This window comes from Saccopteryx leptura, chromosome 6 (genome assembly GCF_036850995.1).
Source record: "Saccopteryx leptura isolate mSacLep1 chromosome 6, mSacLep1_pri_phased_curated, whole genome shotgun sequence".
NCBI lineage: Eukaryota > Metazoa > Chordata > Mammalia > Chiroptera > Emballonuridae > Saccopteryx > Saccopteryx leptura.
Window position 1 is genome coordinate 144,697,774 of NC_089508.1, and position 20,381 is coordinate 144,718,154.

Genomic DNA, 20,381 nt, shown 5'->3' on the forward strand with positions numbered 1-20,381 from the left:
GCATTCCTGTCAAAGTGGGTCCAGGATGAACCTGCCTGGCCAGTTCCTGAATTCCATCCCTTAGAAACTAGTGTTGAGGCTAAATGCCCAGAGGGCAGACTGAAGAAAGTGTGATTTACTACCCAGGGGCTGCTGCCTGCCCCCCCAGTGACCAGGTGGAGGAGTGCATCCTGGGCCCTCAGAGAGCAAAATAACGTGTATCTTTGTCTGAGGTATTGTATTTCCTTGCATAAAGGAAAAAAATAAATGTAAATGTAAAATAATTGACAAAAGAATTTAAGTGCTGTGCCTAAAGTCAAAGACAAAGCAAGCAAACGCAACCCTTTTATATGGTCCAGTGGTGAAACTTGAGGTCATTAGAGTGTGTTCCCAAGTGGTGGGTATGCATTTAATTCTCCATTAGAACTGCTGTTCATGTCTATCATAATACATTTTTAACCTCATGAATAACTTTTAAAAAAATTTAAGTTACTAATTTTGTTCATCTGGGTTTTCTTCATTGATAATCTAATAAAAAAATTTTTATTTTATTACATATCCATTATATAAGAGGGACAGTTCCTAGAGATGAGTGTTATAGCCATCAACAAAACAGATGGAACTTGCTGTGGGGAGGGCAAGGTATAAACAAAGAAAGCCTCACTGCTGCAGTAGGGTTAGAATAGCATGAGGAGAGATTTATACCGTCATTGGTCATGGAGAAAACCCAGTCGTGGCATACCTCTTACTCTGTTCTCTCGTGTTTACCACTGCAAGGTCCATGGACACTGCATGTGCAGGCACAACACCAAGGGCCTAAACTGTGAACTGTGCATGGACTTCTACCACGACTTACCATGGAGACCGGCTGAAGGTCGAAACAGCAATGCTTGTAAAAGTGAGTCTCAGTCAGAAGGTCATTTTGATTCAGTTCAGACTCCACTATCCATTTCTGATTAGAGGTACAACAGGGGTAGTCAACCTTTTTATACCTACTGCCCATTTTTGTATCTCTGTTAGTAGTAAAATTTTCTAACCACCCACTGGTTCCACAGTGATGGTGATTTATAAAGTAGGGAAGTAACTTTACTTTATGAAATTTATAAAGCAGAGTCACAGCAAGTTAAAGCATATAATAATAATTACTTACCAAGTACTTTATGTCGATTTTCGCTAAGTTTGGCAGAATAAATCTTTATAAAACAACTTAATATAGTTAAATCTATCTTTTTATTTATACTTTGGTTGATCCGCCACCACCCACCATGAAAGCTGGAGCACCCACTAGTGGGCAGTAGGGACCAGGTTGACTACCACTGAGATACAATAATAGTACACTATTTTGTAAAAAGAAGCAATGTTACTACCCTTTCCCAGCTTCCCTGATACAGTGGTCAGCAAACTTTTTAGTCAACAGAGCCAAATATCAACAGTACAACGATTGAAATTTCTTTTGAGAGCCAAATTTTTTAAACTTAAACTATATAGGTAGGTACATTCCTTACCGAGGTAGCGCCCACACGTGGTATTTTGTGGGAGAGCCACACTCAAGGGGCCAAAGAGCCGCATGTGGCTCGCGAGCCTCAGTTTGCCGACCACTGTAGGACCTAGGGAACCAATATTCACTCAGTTAAATTAACAAATCACTATTTACTGAGCAGCACTTGTATGTTTTGTAGATTCAGTAGGAAACAAAGACCGGCTGAAGGTTGTCCCTTACATTGTGCCTGTTTTTAAGGCAAGATGCTCAGCGATATTCTCTGGGAAGAGGTGTCACTTGAAACACCACTGCCCCTCTGACCCCACATGCAGTGATCCCTAAATACTGTGCTCCCTTCCAGCAGCGTGTCTGCCTCTACCCCCACTGAGAAGGGCAGTTCTAGAAGTTCAGAAAACAGTGAGGGCTGGATTGGTCAAGGTTTTGTTAGTAATACAATTCAGCTGGCCCTGGGTGAATAGTTATGATTGTTTAGGTAAAGAGAAAGAAGAAAAAGAAAACAGGGAAGGTGAGAGGGAGTTCAGGTAAGGAGGACAATATCTGGGACAAAGCCCCAGGGACATTCTGGTGACCACCACACACCTTGTGCTGTGAAATAATCTCGAGGTTTAACTCAACCAATCTAGCTATGGCAGTACTCTGCCAGGCGCCAAGGGTATATCAGCAGATGAGACACATCCCGTTGCCAGGACTTGTGTGTTACTGGGGGGGACAGATGGGGCTAGAATGGAAAGTCCTGTGAGAGCTAAGCTGAATTAGGCTTCACTGTGAGAAGATAAGAAGAATCCACATGGACTATTGATCATGAGAGTGAGATGCTTAAAGCCAGGGTGGACCAGGCTGCTGACCGAATAGGCTGTAGAAGGAACAGACTGACTGCGCTAAAGCTGCTCAGTGGCTGTGAAGCTGACCTTCATTCTCACTAAAGAGCCTGGCTTAGTGTGGTGGGAATAGAGATGAAGGGAATCAGGCCTTACGCCATATTCTAGGCTGGCAGCCCACACAGGCTTTTCTGGGAACATGTCACCTAGAAAATCCTCTAGAGGGATATATTCCTAGCCACCCTGGAGGGACCCAGAGGTGTCCTCTGTGCAGTGACAAACTTCCTAACAATAAGCTTCTAAGGAGTCTTTCTCCAAACATTTTCAAGTTTTTGTAGCATAATTGTCTTCCAAGGAGGGCAGATTACTGAGTTTATTTCATAAAGTTTACACTTAGAAGGTGTCCAGCATGACACAGCATTTAAATTGATATCACAGTAGGTGTGTTTTTTTCACCACAGGCGCTTTCTTGTTAATTGCCATTTTGCCTGAATTTCGTTCTTAGTTTCCAAAATGAGCTTCCTTCCTCCTAACCCCATGGTCAATGGTGAATAGACTTAAAAGGCTTTCTTGACATTGGTCTTGTCGCACAGAGTGTAACTGCAACGAACACTCTAGCTCATGCCACTTTGACATGGCCGTCTACTTGGCCACTGGAAACATCAGCGGAGGTGTGTGTGATGACTGTCAGCACAACACAATGGGACATAGCTGTGAGCAGTGCAAACCGTTTTACTACCAGCACCCGGAGAGAGACTTCCGAGACCCTCACTTCTGTGAACGTAAGTGGGGAAAGGTCATGAGGTGGCACCTACTTGAGGTCACCTTTCAATTTGAATGGTCTGACAGTCACTATCCCCTCTCAGAACCCATCCTGTGGGACTAGACCCAGCCTTCTTTTATCTGCTGTAGGATCCTAGGAATGGGGTTTACTCTGTAGTCCAGCTTTCTTTAGTCTATCTTGTGACATTTGAAGGATGAAAGGCATGTATATATGTATTTATGCAAACACGTTGTGTAACCTGGTGCTTTTCTTTCTTTTTAGACTGTACCTGTGACCCTGCTGGCTCTCAGAATGGGGGAATCTGTGACAGTTACACTGATTTTTCTGCTGGCCTCATTGCTGGTCAGTGTCGGTGTAAATTATATGTGGAAGGAGAACACTGCGATATTTGCAAAGAAGGCTTTTATGGTTTAAGTGCCGAAGATCCATTTGGTTGTAAATGTAAGTACATTTGTTGAAAGTTTGGGAGTTCTCCTATGTGTATAAGTTCTATTCTTCTTTGCAATTCTAAACTCAGACTATTGATTTATATTTCTTTATTTCATTTTGTCTTCAATAAAGCTTGTGCTTGCAATCCTTTGGGAACTATCCCAGGTGGGAATCCTTGTGACTCTGAGAGTGGTTACTGCTACTGTAAGCGTCTGGTGACAGGACAGCACTGTGACCAGTGTCTGGTAGGTATCCTGATTACATGAGATGGGTGGTTTGTGAATATGACATGTTTTAATAAAGAATCTTTTTCCCTATTGTTAATTCTATCATCACCCTTATATGTAAATGTTAAAAGACATGAGTAGATACTGCACAAAAGAGGAATTACTAAGGAATAATTTTGCTATTCACCATCACTGTTAGAATTGTAAAATAAAACCACAGTGATTATGTATATATAATTTTGGCTAATTCCTTCACCTTCTTGATCACATCCCATCTTCTCCCTTCCCTCTGGCAGCTGTCCACATACATATAAACGACAAGGTAGCAATAGCCGGAGAGAACGGAGGGATAGAGGTGGGGGAAGGGGCAATGTTGGGGGAAATGTGGGTGGAAAGAGATTCTGCATGGGGCAGCGGGGGGCACAATGCAGTGTGTGGAAGGTGTTATATTGAGTGAGACCCTTGAAACTAGGCCAACACAATAAATTAAAAATAAAAATGAGTGCTCGCTTCAGCAGCACATATACTAAAAATAAAAATGAGAATAAACCTACAGTGAAATAACATTTTTACAGACAAAATTAACAAAAGTCTTAAAAAATGAGAATGCTGACTAGTGAAGACAAAACAAGGGGCTGGTACGGTTATGCTGCTGATAGAAGTGAAAACTGGCTCATCCTTCTCTAACATTTGGGGATGTGTACCAGTAGCCTGTAGAAATGCACAGAACCTTTGACCCAGTGCTCACACTGCTGGGACTATCCTAATGGAAGAATCAGAAAATTGGACAAAGATGTATTCACCAGAGGACTTGTATTTTTTAAAAATTATTTTTCAATTACAGTTGACATACAATATTATATTAGTATCAGGTGTACAACACATAGTGATTAGACATTTCTGTACCTAATGAAGTGATCACCCAATAAATCATTGCATCTTTTATTAAACACAGCAAAATAACTTAGAAGCAATAGTGGGGTAAAATAGGTAAATTTGGGGGTGTCTACAGTGTGATAGGTGGTTGCCACTGAAAATAACAGTAACATGAGGAAATGCTCATGGTGATATAAAAGAACTCAGGATCTGAGTAGTATCTTGATAGGTAGTAAAAAAAATCATCAAAAAACCCAGAAACTGGAATGAAATACATTAAAAAGTTTACTGTACTGATTCTGGGTGGAGTAATTATGAGAGTAATTTTTAAAAGTTATTCTTTATCTTTTATAATGTTTTTGTGATTACTTTTATAATTTGGGAGAGGCAGTCTACTGAACCCAAACTGCTTTTATGATCACTAAATATGCATATTGCATATATCCTGATCAATTCTTAAAGTAAATTTCTGGAAGTCTGAGTTAAGTGGTGAGACTGGTTTTATCTGCTCATTAGGAAACCATGTAGATGTTGAGGTTCAAAGAGGTCTTTTCTCCTTTACCGATTTTGTCCCATTTCTCTTCATTTCCTTCTCCAGTGGTCTCACGACTCAGGATCTCCTTACCACTCTGTTGTGAAAATTGTCCTTGCTTGTTAGGCTATGTTTCCATGTAAACAAATCTTTGAAAAACTTTCTTTATGGAGTTTATGACAGATTGAATTTAGGGAAATTTTAAAGGCTTGCCAAGTATTTGCCAAACTCTCTTACTGCCAGAGTAATTTTATTGAAGCAAATTGGTGTCTTTGCTTCCTTCTCATGGTGATTAGTGGGTGCAGGCCATTTACAGGGCAAAGAAACGACTGAGAGCTGGCGTTACCATGCAGTTCTGTGCAGCCCTCCCTGATCTGGTGACCTGCAGCTGGGGTTCCTTATTTCAGAATACTGTACTCATTCCTTCTGTAGGCTTCTTTCTTTCATAGTGCAGTGACTGTTAGATGGAACAACCAAAGCACGTCATAACCTGTTTCTTTCTGAGTCTGTTGCGAAATTACAGGAACCCACCTTTAGATGTTTAATCTTTTGTTCTGCAGCCAGAGCACTGGGGCTTAAGCAACGATTTGGATGGATGTCGACCATGCGACTGTGACCTTGGGGGAGCCTTAAATAATAGGTGAGTGGAGCTCGCTTGCTCTCTTGTACTGGGTCCCCCAGGGAAGCCCTTATAATCCCCAGGAGAGTGACACTGAGTCTCTGGGGGAAATACGCAGAGCATGTTCACCTTTGGTTTGATGCCTGACAGTCACGTCACTTTTACCTGTGGTCTCAGTGTTTTCAGAGACTTATTCATTCCAAGAGTTGGCTCTGAAGTCTTCTAGTATGTTTATGTTTCTTGGTTTTTAATAGTGTTGTTCCTTGTTTTAGTGCTTTAACTTTACATATTTTTTAAATTATGGAAACAGTGTGTGCCCATAGTTCTAAAAACTCAGTCAAGACATATCCTGCCTTTTCTCTCCCCAAGTTCTTGTGTCTCTGTAGAAATTAATAATAGTGCTCAGAACACCTGTTTAGGATTACAATTTCTTTCTTCTCATTTCTTTTAAAACAATATATTAGGGTGTTTTTTTTTCAAACAGACAAGCACAAAAAAAAAATAGCTCATGATTTCCCACTTTGCTTTACTGACATTTTGAAAATCAAAGTAATAGATGTATGTACACAATTCTCCAACTTGCTTTTTAATCTAAAGATCTTTTATTACATCAGCGTGCATTAATCTACCCCTTTTTGTATTCTGTCATGTGAATGTGCCATGATTTATTTCTTTTCAGTCTTTTTGCTTTTTAAAAATATTGCAGTGAATATCCTTGTAGATATATCTTGAATGTTTGTAGATATAGCTATATAGATTAGGTTCCCAATGATGAAACTTTGAAGTCAAAGTGGATGTGCATTTTTTATTTTAATAGAGAGAATGTCAGGTTGTTCTGCAGACAGATTATGCTAATTTATTTTTCTAACAACTGGTTATAAAAGTACCTTTTTCTCTGTTCCCACCAGTAGTTGGTACCATCAAACATTTTATTTTTCACCAATCCAAAAGATGAAAAATAAGTCCCATTTTGACTAGTATAAAGAATCTTTTCATTTTCTTTTTATTTTTTTCAACCTCCAAGCCTATTAATGAAAATTATGTATAATAATTTTTAGTTACTTAAATATGTTGGTATTCCTTGAATAGATGAGACATGAAGCTCTACCAGAAATTATCATAATACACATCAAGTTGTTAAATTTCTGGGAGTTTAATTAACCACTTTTGAGTCAAAGAGAGTTCTGGTCCCTGTTGGTTACAGGATCGGATTCAGAAACCTGGTAAAGATAGTGTGAGTGCCGAGAGAACAGGCAGATGTATGCTTGGCCCCGAGCTTTCCCGGAGAGAACGTGCTGAATTCACTGAACAAGCTTCATGTACTCAAAACTGGTCTCTCTCATAAGATTATCTCATGATCGATGAAACACCGTAGTAGTTTGCTGGGAAGGAACGAGATTTCAGGCAACAAGAACATGTTGTATTTGGCATTTGTTTTGGGGTTTGTCCTATTCCACATTGTGTAGTAAACTCAGAACAGCGTATATGTAGCCCTTGAAACTCCAGTATTGAATGTCAGTTCTTAGAAAACCTCCAGGGGAGGAGCAAGGATAATTTCATAAAAGCTGGAAAGAGAGACAGACTGCTTGTCTCCTTAAGGAATCACTTCTTTGAATTTCTTTGTTACTCCCAGAACACTTGCTGATCCCTTTGGTAACTTATTTCTCAATTCACAGCTGTCATCACATCACACCTAGCATTCTTCTCGAGTAGGTAAAAATGGCATCCATAATTCTCCAAATTATGTCATAAACGCAGACTGTCCTATGTTCCTTTTCCCTAACTTGTTTATATTCCTTGCACCCTTTCCGCTTTTCATCAATTCCACATGTTTCCCATCTCTGAATCCACCCACACACAGCCCCTGTGTGCCCCTCATGTGTCCTGCAAAAATGTATAAAAACTAAAATGTGCTAATGAGAGAGTTTGGGAAGCAAAAATTTTTAGTGAGGATTTTAAGGCAGGTAATTTGATCTCTAATATGATTGATGAGACACTGTCTTTTGGCATGACTGATGGAAAAAAAAGAACCTTTCTAGATGCCTCTAGTCCTGTGGCTCTACAATGTTCTGTAGTGATCTTTTCCAAAGTTCCCCCTGCGCAGACTTTCTCTAGGAGCCCTGCAGGAGTGGTCAAGGCTCAGGTGTCTGAAGCACCGCTTCCACTTAGGGATGCTCCGTGCAAGGAAATTCTTCCTGAATGGATAGTTTGTTGCAACCACTCATAAATGGCTTCTATCTAATAATATTCCTTTGCCTCACCTTGGACACATAGTAGATGTTGAATAAATATTGATTGGGTTAAAGATTTTGAGAAGCAAAATATTTTTAAAATATAAAAAGCTAAATATGCACTCCTTAGGAAAAACAGTCTCTCTAAATGTGATCCAAAACATTGCTTAGTTACTTTGGACAGAGAGAGAACTAAGTGTAAAAATCATCTGAAGTGGAAAACTTTACATAATGTTTTGTATAATGAATCAAATGGATTTTTGTAGAACAATAAAAGTTTAGTAATACATGTCTATTATGTTGACAGCTAATCTGAACTTTTGAATATTTTTAAGAAGTTAGACCTAGTTAATGTAAATAATATAACCCAAGCCAGGTTAATGAAGCTTTGCCTACCAGATAACCTGCTTTAGTGAATGAATAAGAGTGGTTGCTAAGTAAACACTACCTGTAAATGTTTTAAAAACATTGAAAAATGTAAACATCTTTACATCATCCTTCAAAATTATTTCATCAGTTTATTTAGGGCTTTGATATCTGGCTTGAAGACTTCTAACTTCCTAGACTGATGTCCCCAGCCCTCACTTGGTGTTTCAACAACATACTCTTCTGCATCCCTTTCAGCATGAGTTTATTTGGCACTGTACTGTCACTGTTTGCATTGGAAATCTCTTTAAACAGGGATTGTCTTTCTTGTTCTTGTTCACAGTGAACTTTGCAGGTGCTCAATAAATCAGGAACGGAAATTTATTATACTTTGAAACAAGAGCAGAAATTAATATGTGTTTTCATCAGTGAATTGAGTGTGTATCTAACCCTTTTGTTAATTATAGGTAGCTGAGCACAGCTCCTTCCCATTAGGAAGGTATCCTACTTTGAAGGAGTGGGGCTACTCTGGATAGAATGAATAGTGCTGACTGCTAATCAATGTAGAACCAACTCTTATTTGTAGTCAGAATTATGGAGGAGAAACCAGTGTTGAACAGGGAGGTCCTTAAAAGTGATGCTCCTTAATTTCCCCCCTAACTTCTTAGTAATAGAGAGGAGTTGAAACTGTACAGTGTAGCCTTGGCCGGTTGGGTCAGCAGTAGAGTGTCAGCTCAGTGTGTGGAAGTCCCGGGTTTGATTCCTGGCCAGAGCACACAGGAGAAGCACCCATCTGCTTCTCCACCCTTCCCTCTCTCCTTTCTCTCTGTCTCTCTCTTCCCCTCCCATAGCCAAGGCTCCACTGGAGCAAAGTTGGTCCGGACACTGAGGATGGTTCCATGGCCTTCCCAACAGGTGCTAGAATGGCTCCAGTTGCAGCAGAGCAACACCCTAGATAGGCAGAGCATTTGCCCCCTGGTGGGCATGCCGGGTGGATCCCGGTCAGGCGCATGCGGGAGTCTGTCTCTGCCCCCTGCTTCTAACTTCGGGAAAATAAAAAAAAAAAAAAAAAAAAAAGAAAAACTGTACAGTGTATGCTCTGCTCATCATCAATTAAATAATATTTTCATCCCAAAACACCAAAGCAATTTTTAAACAAGTTGCTAATTTTTGTATTTATGAAAAGTCTTTGTTTTTAAGAAATAATCTTGGCCTGTACCCAAGGAGAGAAAAATAGGACTTGTATTAGTTTCCTATTGCTGCCATAGTAAACCTGACACAAACACATTTACATTATTACAGTTCTGTGTGCCAGACACTGTCTGGACTAAAATCAGATCAGCAGGCTGGGTTTATATCTTAAGGCTCTAAGGGAAAATCTGTTTCCTGCCGATTCAAGCTGTTGGCAGGCTCAGTTCCTTTCAGTTGACAGATGAGGCTCCATGTCCCAGCCGCTCTCAGTGAGGGGCTGTTCCCAGCTTCCAGTGGCTGCCCACATCCCTTGACTCATGGCCTGCTTCTTTTGTCTTCAAAGCCAACAACTGTGTGTTAAGTTCTTCTCATGTCACATCTTTTACCCACATCTTCTTCCACTTTCAAGAACTCTTGTGATTAGATTGGGCCCTTTTGGATAATCTCCCACCTCCAGTCCAAAACCCTAATCCCATCAGCAAAACCCACAGATGAGGCCATAGGCATCTTTGAAGTCATTATTCTGCTTCCCAACTCATTTGGTTTTACCTTAAATCATTACTCTACCTTATTGATCCAATGAATTAAATTTGTATCTAGTACAGGAAAATTTCTTTTCTTTTTTTTTTTTTTTTTTTTTTTTAAATACAACAACCACTTTATAAGACGCACACAGTTTTCAAACCCCACATTTTAAAAAATGATAAGTTTTATACATAGGAAAATATGGATACAACCTTCAAATGTCTCTGTGAACATTTCTTCCTTTTCTTTTTTTTTTTTTTTTTTTTAATAATTTTATTTTTTTAATGGGGTGACATCAATAAATCAGGATACATATATTCAAAGATAACAAGTCCAGGTTATCTTATCGTTCAATTATGTTGCATACCCACCACCCAAAGTCAGATTGTCCTCTGTCACCTTCTATCTTGTTTTCTTTGTGCCCCTCCCCACCTCCTTTCCCTCTCCCATTCCCCCCTCCCCCCCATAACCACCACACTCTTATCAATGTCTCTTAGTTTCACTATTATGTCCCACCTATGTATGAAATAATACAGTTCCTGGTTTTTTCTGATTTACTTATTTCGCTTCGTATCATGTTATCAAGATCCCACCATTTTGCTGTAAATGTTCCGATGTCATCATTTCTTATGGCTGAGTAGTATTCCATAGTGTATATATGCCACATCTTCTTTATCCAGTCATCAATTGATGGGCTTTTTGGTTGTTTCCATGTCCTGGCCACTGTGAACAATGCTGCAATGAACATGGGGCTGCATGTGTCTTTACGTATCAATGTTTCTGAGTTTTTGGGATATATACCCAGTAGAGGGATTGCTGGGTCATAAGGTAGTTCTATTTTCAGTTTTTTGAGGAACCACCATACTTTCTTCCATAATGGTTGTACTACTTTACATTCCCACCAACAGTGTATGAGGGTTCCTTTTTCTCCACAGCCTCTCCAACATTTACTATTACCTGTCTTGCTAATAACAGCTAATCGAACAGGTGTGAGGTGGTATCTCATTGCAGTTTTGATTTGCATTTCTCTAATAGCTAAAGAAGATGAGCATCTTTTCATATATCTGTTGGCCATTTGTATTTCTTCCTGGGAGAAGTGTCTATTCATATCCTCTTCCCATTTTTTTATTGGATTGTTTGTTTGTTTGTTGTTGAGTTTTATGAGTTCTTTGTATATTTTGGATATTAGGCCCTTATCTGAACTGTTGTTTGAAAATATCATTTCCCATTTAGTTGGCTTTCTGTTTATTTTGTTATCAGTTTCTCTTGCTAAGCAAAAACTTCTTAGTCTGATGTAGTCCCATTCATTAATTTTTGCCTTCACTTCTCTTGCCTGTGGAGTCAAATTCATAAAATGCTCTTTAAAACCCAGGTCCCTGAGTTGAGTACCTATGTCTTCTTCTATGTACTTAATTGTTTCAGGTCTTATGTTTAGATCTTTGATCCATTTTGAGTTAACTTTTGTACAGGGGGAGAGACTGTGGTCCAGTTTAATTCTTTTGCATGTGGCTTTCCAGTTTTCCCAGCACCATTTATTGAAGAGGCTTTCTTTTCTCCATTGTGTGTTGTTGGCCCCTTTATCAAAAATTATTTGACTATATATATGTGGTTTTATTTCTGGACTTTCTATTCTGTTCCATTGGTCCGATTGTCTATTTTTCTGCCAATACCATGCTGTATTGATTGTCGTGGCCCTATAATATAGTTTGAAGTCAGGTATTGTAATGCCCCCAGCTTCATTCTTTTTCTTTAAGATTGCTTTGGCTATTCGGGGTTTTTTATAGTTCCATATAAATCTGATGATTTTTTGCTCTATTTCTTTAAAAAACGTCATTGGAAGTTTGATGGGAATTGCATTAAATTTGTAGATTGCTTTGGGTAATATAGCCATCTTGATTATATTTATTCTTCCTAGCCAAGAACAAGGTATATTCTTCCATCTCATTATATCTTTTTCGATTTCCCTTAACAATGGTTTATAGTTTTCATTGTAGAAGTCCTTTACATTCTTTGTTATGTTTATTCCTAAGTATTTTATTTTTTTTGTTGCAATCATGAAGGGGATTATTCTTTTGAGTTCCTTCTCAGTTGTTTCATTGTTGGCATATAGAAAGGCTATTGACTTCTGTATGTTAATTTTGTATCCTGCGACCTTACTGTATTGGCTTATTGTTTCTAGTAGTCTTTTTGTGGATTCTTTGGGATTTTCGATGTATAGGATCATATCATCTGCAAAAAGTGATACTTCTTCTTTTCTGATATGGATGCCTTTTATTTCTTTGTCTTGTCTGATTGCTCTGGCTAGAACCTCTAGTACCACATTAAATAAGAGTGGAGAGAGTGGACAACCCTGTCTTGTTCCTGATTTAAGGGGGAAAGCCTTCAGTTTAGTGCCATTTAATATGATGTTAGCTGATGGTTTATCATATATGGCCTTTATCATGTTGAGATATTTTCCTTCTATACCCATTTTGTTGAGAGTCTTAAACATAAAATTGTGTTGTATTTTATCGAAAGCCTTTTCTGCATCTATTGATAAGATCATGTGGTTTTTGTTCTTTGTTTTGTTGATATGGTGTATTATGTTAACCGTTTTACGTATGTTGAACCATCCTTGAGATTCTGGGATGAATCCCACTTGATGATGATGTATTATTTTTTTAATATGTTGTTGTATTCGATTTGCTAGTATTTTGTTTAGTATTTTAGCATCTGTATTCATTAGAGATATTGGTCTGTAGTTTTCTTTTTTTGTGCCATCCTTGCCTGGTTTTGGTATGAGGGTTATGTTGGCTTCATAAAATGTGTTTGGAAGTATTGCTTCTTCTTCAATTTTTTGGAAGACTTTGAGTAGAATAGGAACCAATTCTTCTTTGAATGTTTGATAAAATTCGCTGGTATAGCCGTCAGGGCCTGGACTTTTATTTTTGGGGAGGTTTTTAACGGTTTTTTCTATTCTCTACTGATAGGTCGGCTTTCTGCTTCTTCTTGACTTAGTTAGGACGGTTGTATTGTTCTAGGAATTTATCCATTTCTTCTAGGTTGTTGAATTTAGTGGCATAAAGTTTTTCATAGTATTCTACAATAATTCTTTGTATATCTACGGTGTCCGTGGTGATTTCTCCTCTTTCATTTTGGATTTTGTTTATATGAGTTCTTTCTCTTTTTTCCTTGGTAAGTCTTGCCAAGGGTTTGTCAATTTTCTTGATCTTTTCAAAGAACCAGCTCCTTGTTCTATTAATTTTTTCTATAGTTTTTCTGTTCTCTAATTCATTTATTTCTGCTCTGATTTTTATTATCTCCTTTCTTCGGCTGTTTTTGGGTTTTCTTTGTTCTTCTTTTTCTAGTTCCTTAAGGTGTGAAGTTAAGTGGTTCACTTGGGCTCTCTCTTGTTTGTTCATATATGCCTGAAGTGATATGAACTTCCCTCTTATCACTGCTTTTGCTGCATCCTATAGATTCTGATATGTCGTATTGTCATTTTCATTAGTCTGTATATATCTTTTGATCTCTGCACTTATTTCTTCTTTGACCCATTCATTTTTTAAAAGTATGTTGTTTAGTTTCCACATTTTTGTGGGATTTTTTTCCTCTTTTTTGCAGTTGAATTCTAGTTTCAAGGCTTTATGATCAGAAAATATGCTTGGTACAACTTCAATTTTTCTGAATTTGCTGATTTTGTTTTTGTGGCCCAACATATGGTCAATTCTTGAGAATGATCCATGTACACTGGAGAAAAATGTATACTCAGTCACTTTGGGATGAAATGTCCTGTAGATGTCTATCATATCCAGGTGCTCTAGTGTTTTGTTTAAGGCCACTATGTCTTTGTTGATTCTCTGTTTGGATGACCAATCTAGAGCCGTCAGCGGTGTATTGAGGTCTCCAAGTATGATTGTGTTTTTGTCAGTTTTTGTTTTAAGATCAATAAGTAGCTGTCTTATATATTTTGGTGCTCCTTGGTTTGGTGCATATATATTAAGAATTGTTATGTCTTCTTGATTCAGTGTCCCCTTAGCCATTATGAAATGGCCATTTTTGTCTCTGAGTACTTTTCCTGTCTTGTAGTCAGCATTATCCGATATGAGTATTGCTACACCTGCTTTTTTTTGGATGTTATTTGCTTGGAGTATTGTTTTCCAGCCTTTCACTTTGAATTTGTTTTTATCCTTGTTACTTAGATGAGTTTCCTGTAGACAGCATACAGTTGGATTTTCTTTTTTAATCCATTCTGCTACTCTGTGCGTTTTTATTGGTGAGTTTAACCCGTTTACATTTAGTGTAATTATTGATACTTGTGAGTTCCCTATTGCCATTTTATATCTTGCTTTCTGTTAGTTTGTGTCTTGTTTGATCCTTCTCTTTCGTTTTTCTATCTTTTGTTTTTATTTGGTTGTATTCCATACATCTTTCCTCTGTTGCTATCTCTTTTATCTCATGTGCTTCTGTGGTGGTTTTTTCAATGGTGGTTACCTTTGAGTAATGAAAAGGGTTCCTACCCTGTTCATTGTAGCGAACTATTTTGTGATTACTTTTGCACTCCATCGTCCTTTGCTACTGTTAATCTCCATCTTCTCCCCCCCTTTCTTTTTGTTGTTGTCACAGTTTAAATTTGGTTTTATTGTGTTCTTCTTGGAGCTTTTACTTGTGGCTCTGTTTTTTTTTTTGTTCTTTGTATCTGATTGGAGAACCCCCTTTAGTAATTCCTGGAGTGGGGGTTTTCTGATGATAAATTCCCTCATCTTTTCTGTATCTGTGAATGTTTTTATTTCTCCTTCATATTTGAAGGATAGCTTTGATGGGTATAGTATTCGTGGCTGAAAGTTCCTCTCTTTCAGGACTTTAAATATTGGGGTCCACTCTCTTCTAGCTTGTAGAGTTTCTGCTGAGAAATCTGATGATAATCTAATGGGCCTTCCTTTATATGTTGTATTCTTCTTTTCCCTGGCTGCCTTGAGAATTTTTTCTTTGCTGTTGGTTTGTGCCAATTTCATTATGATATGCCTTGGAGTAGGTTTGTTGGGGTTAAGAAAACTCGGAGTTCTGCTTGCTTCTTGAACTTGAGGCTTTAGTTCTTTCCACAGGCTTGGGAAGTTCTCATCTATTATTTGTTTGAGTATGTTCTCCATTCCATTTTCTCTCTCTTCTCCCTCTGATATACCTATTATTCTTATGTTATTCTTTCTGATGGAGTCAGATAATTCTTGTAGGGCTATCTCATTTTTTTTAATTTTTGAGTCTCTTTCTTCTTCTCTCTGTTGTGCCTCAAGTTGCTTGTCTTCTATTTCACTAATCCTCTCTTCTATCTGACCTGTTCTATTAGCTAAGCTTGTTACTTCATTTTTCAGCTCGTGAATTGAGTTTTTCATCTCTGTTTGATTTGTTTTTATAGTTTCAATTTCCTTGGACATATATTCTTTGAATTCATTGAGTTGTTTTCTGAGCTCCCTAAATTGTCTTTCTGTGTTTTCTTATATATCTCAGAGGATTTTTAGGATTTCTATCTTGAATTCTCTGTCATTTAGCTCCCAGGTTTCCAATATATTAAATTTTTTCTCCATAGATTTTTCCTCATCTAGCTGTGTTACCTCTCTTTCTTTTGTGTTCATGATATTTGATTTTCTCTTCCTTAATGGCATCTGAGGGTGGTTTTGTTGATAGTATTAATGAGATTTAATAAAGAATAAAAAGTTAAAAAAATAATAAAAAAAATAAAAAATCGAAAAGAGTTGTTTTTTTTTAAAAAAAATTAATAATGAAATAAAGAAAAATAAAATAAAAATTTTTTAAAAAGGAAATTATTCCCCCCCTCCTTTTTTCGTCTCCTCTCCTCTCCCCTCTTTCTTGAGAAAATCTTGTGGTGAACTGTGAATTATAACAAACAATGCCTGTGATGGAGGGCCTGAATTGGGGAAAAGTAATAAAGGGGCAAAAAAAAATAAAAAAGAGCATATGGACCCACAAAAAGCAAATAAGGAAAAAATTTGGGTCAAGAATAAAATGATTTGCTTTTAGGTGTTGGTTGTCTAAGAGTTATGATGGGAGCAATAAGAGGAAAACGGAAAAATGGGGGGACAAATTAAAAAATTACTATTGTATTTAGTGGAACAAGAACTAGATAAAATGGAGAGCCAGGGATGGGAGCACTGCTAGTGAGTTAAAAAGGTGAAGTAAAAACCCCCCAAAATGCCACAAACATAAGTTTGAGTCCCAGATAAGATAATTTGTTTGTTATTGAGGTTTGAATGAGAGGAGATGTAAAGGAGAAAGGAAGAAAGTAATATAGAGGGAGAAAAGAAAGAGAGAGAGAGAAAAAAAGAGGGAACCACTAAAAGAAGAAAAAAGAAAGGAGAGAGAGAGAGAGAGAGTTAAGGGTTTTGGAGTGCAACCCTCATAGAGAGAAAGGAAGAGAAGAGAAAAGATAATGGGAGATGTAACACTTATGGGTAGTGTAGTTCAAGGAGAGGAGAGAGTAAGACCGGCAGAGAGTTAATTGGCCAAATTGGAGGAGGAAAAAAAGTATCAAGAATGAAGATAAGAGAAACAAACGAACAAATATAATAAAATGGGATAGGTTATAAAGTCTGCAGATTATTCTTGATTTTGAGAGGTTATCTTCTTGCTTTTTCTTTTCTCTCCCTCTTCCTGGTCGGTGACTCTGTACCCCGGGTTCTGCCCCTTTGGCACGCTCAGGTAGAGGTTTGCAGTTGATAAGTCTCTATGGCAATGTCATGTATTGTGTTTTAGTCTCGTTGGCAGTCGAGGCTCATTAGCATTTATAGGCTCCGGCAGTGAGAGAGTCCGTGTTCCTGGAGCCTTTCTCCTAGTCTTTCCTTCCTCAATTAGTAGCCTGATAATCCAGCTATGGGGTTGCTGCTGCCTCTGCCTGGATAGTAAGAGGCTCAAAGAGCTGGCAACTCCCCATTCTATTTCCACTCAGCACAGGGCTCTGGGTAAGGCTCAGTCAGTCAGATCTGCTAGCATAATCAGGCGGCCTTTCCGCCCACTCAAAGACCTCTGGCTCTGTCTGCCACTCTGTCCGGTAACACAGGCGGGCGCCCACTTCCGGGGCGCTTGGAGGAAACTCTCTCTCACTGGCTGCGCGCACAGACCAGGATATCCGGCCAGCAGTCTCATGCTCTGAGTGAAACCCCCAACCGCAGGGAAAAGTTGCAGCATTGGAATTGAGTCTCGCTCCGTCCCCGTGCGCGGCTTTTGCAAGGCGCTGGGGCGGCCCGAGATTCCGCTTTGGCCCACACAAAGGCCCCTGACTCTGCCCCTCTGTGCGATAACAGGGGCGCGCACTGCTGAGGCACTCGGAGGAATCTCTCATTCACTATCTGCTCGCGCAAACCAGGATATGAGGCCGGCCATGTTTCCCTCTGAGTGAAACCCCCTCCAGCACGGAAAATCTCCACCGTTGGAATTAGTTTTCACTCCCTCCCGTGCGTGGCTTTCCCAGGGTGTTGGGACTGCCCAGAGACTCTGCCCTCGGCCCACAGAAAGGCCTCTGACCCTGCCTCTCCATGGGGCAACACGGGCACCCACTCCCTGGGCCTAGGAAGAAATCTCTCGCCCACTAACTGCGCGCACGCCGACCAGGAGACCGGGTAAAATGGCCGCCCCCCTTGTCTTTCTCTGTTTCGGTTTGGCGTGAGTGTTAGCTTGTATTGCCCGGGTTGCCACAGGATCAGTTTTTCCTTGGCTTGTATCTCCGTGCCACAGCCTGGTTCGGCCGTTTGTGCCGCAGCCTGGATCTATTCACCCCCTTTGCCCGCCTCAGTTTCTATATTCACAGTTACCAGAGAAAGCCGCCCTGTTTAGGTTCATGAGGAAGGCAGAGCATTTCTTACTCCCTATTTCCTTCGGGGTTTGGTTATATATTTAGCCAATTTTTCACTCGACCATACCTTTGGGTGTATTGTGAAGCATCTGGAGGCTCCAAGTATAGGATTTTCTGTTTCTGGTTGAAGATCGTGTTGAGTTTTGGGGGAGATTTATCGGTATCGCTTCCTATCCCGCCATTACTCTGACGTCATCTCGGAAAATTTCTGAAGGTAACATAAACTTGTAAAATGTACCATTTCTAACCAATATGATTTTTACTTGAACATAGGAAAGAATAATTACATGTAATAAATCTTTTATCTCACTATGGAGGAGGTAGCATTTGAGCTTAGCTTTTAAAAAATGTGTGAGGGCCCTGGCCGATTGGCTCAGTGGATAGAGCATCAGCCTAGAATGTGGATGTCCCGGGGTCATGTCAGTGCACACATGACAAGCAGCCATCTACTTCTCTTCCTCTCCCTCTCCTCCTTCTCTCTCTTCTCTTCCTGCAGCCAGTGGCTCGATTGGCTCAAGAGTGGGCCCCAGGTGCTGAGGATAACTCGGTTGGTCTCAGACACTGAAGATAGTTCGGTTGATTTGAGTATCAGCACCAGACGAGGGTTGCTGGGTGGATCCCATTTGGGGTACATGCGGGAGTCTGTCTCTCTATCTCCACTCCTCTCACTTAAAAAAATGCATGAGATTTGAGATGTGTGACAAGTCTGCAGGAGGGCTTCTAGCTGAGAAGAAGAAGACTGCTGAGCATAGAGATGGGGATGGGTGTGGCAAGGTCAAGCTCTGGTCTGATCCTGATCTGGTCTGATCTTGCCCATCTCCATTCACATTCTTCCATTACCCGTCTTCGCTGCTATCATTCTTGTCCTCTCTCTGTTTGTCAAGATCCTCTGTGACTTTCAGAGCCACCTCTTTCATGATGCTGTCCTTAATCAGATGAACAGTGTGTTCCTCTAAACTCATAGGACTTTGCTTGTAGCTCTACATAGGTATTCACAGCATTTTGATTTATTTTTCTTTTTTTTTTTTTTTACAGAGACAGAGAGTAAGTCAGAGAGAGGGATAGACAGTGACAGACAGACAGGAATGGAGATGAGAAGTATCAATCATCAGTTTTTCGTTGCACATTGCGACACCTTAGTTGTTCATTGATTGCTTTTTCATATGTGCCTTGACCACGGGCCTTCAGCAGACCAAGTAACTCCTTGCTGGAGCCAGTGACCTTGGGTCCAAGCTGGTGAGCTTTTGCTCAAACCAGATGAGCCAGCGCTCAAGCTGGCGACCTCGAGTCTCGAACTTGAGTCCTCCGCATCCCAGTCCGATGCTCTATCCACTGCGCCACCGCCTGGTCAGGCCATTTTGATTTCTTGTATTCATCAATTGTTTTACTGTCTATCTCCCAGATTAGATCGTAAGTTCTTTAGGGCAAGGACTATTTTCCCCTCATTTTTTTTTCTCCATATCATTTAGCCAGAAATAAATGGACTTCGCAAAGGAAGTAAGGATTGAGTCAGAAGTAAGTCGACAACGGACCAAAATGTGAGAGTATGAACACCAGGAAGCACTGCTTCCAGAGCCAGTATTTGCTCAGTAAATATTTGTGGAAGAGTATGAGGAGTGTGGCTGATTTGAAAGCAGAGGGCAGGCACCAGAAAAAGCTCATGGGTTACAGAGATTGCAGAAACCAGGCAGGGGCATCGTGACGTGACGTAGGAAGATCAGTGGAAACGCTGTGGACTTTTGTGAAATGATGAAGGCAGTGCTGTGGGAAGATTGCTTTGGCAGTGTAGGCAGGATGGACGGGCAGGGGGAGTGAAGAGCTTAATTGGTCTGTTTGGAAGGTTGCTGGAGTAGCAGGTCTAGAATGATGATGTACTGGGCTAGCATAGTGGCAGTGACAATGAGCAGAAACTAGGCTGAGAAACATCTTGAAATAAGACTTGAATATTGAGGATAAAGGAAAGGGAAGGTTATGTCTCATCTATAACATCAGAAGCATTTTAAATCTGCAGACAGAAATAGCAGAGCTGATAAGAAGTCAGTGTGAGAGGTAGTAGGGACAAGATGAATTAGAGATGACAGCTGGGCACGTCCTGTTCGTGGACATGTACAACCACAGTGAGCGCTGAGAGCTGTGCGTGTGGGGACATCTGCACGGGGCTGGTACGGCCACAGGAACGAGTTCACAGAAGGAACCATGCCTAGCCATGACAGCAGTTCAGCTCTGTGGACACGAAGAGCAGTGATCGGCAGGGCTAGTGTTTAGGCACTCCCTTCACTTGACCAGCTCTTCTGAGCTGTTTCTTCGGTAGACTAGGCTGCAGGTGGGAGGCCACACCAGGGGTCTGTCGTTGTCCTTTTCCTCAGCATTATCTGCTCATTCTGTAGTGATGGCATGTGAAGAATTAAGTTGTTCCTGATTGACATGAAGGAATCCAGAGCATGGTTTCCAGGTTCTTCC

At 39.9% G+C, this 20,381-nt stretch overlaps 1 protein-coding gene across 3 annotated transcripts in view; it reads left to right on the plus strand.

Moving 5' to 3' along the window:
* LAMB1 (laminin subunit beta 1) overlaps window positions 1-20,381 on the plus strand; it is a 91,473-nt gene that overhangs the window by 19,445 nt on the left and 51,647 nt on the right. For all 3 annotated transcript variants that reach the window (XM_066344479.1, XM_066344478.1, XM_066344480.1), the window contains 5 exons: window positions 757-877; window positions 2,892-3,080; window positions 3,344-3,523; window positions 3,644-3,756; window positions 5,707-5,786. In XM_066344479.1, coding sequence (XP_066200576.1) covers window positions 757-877; window positions 2,892-3,080; window positions 3,344-3,523; window positions 3,644-3,756; window positions 5,707-5,786 — 683 coding nt within the window. The remainder of the gene's footprint in view (window positions 1-756; window positions 878-2,891; window positions 3,081-3,343; window positions 3,524-3,643; window positions 3,757-5,706; window positions 5,787-20,381) is intronic.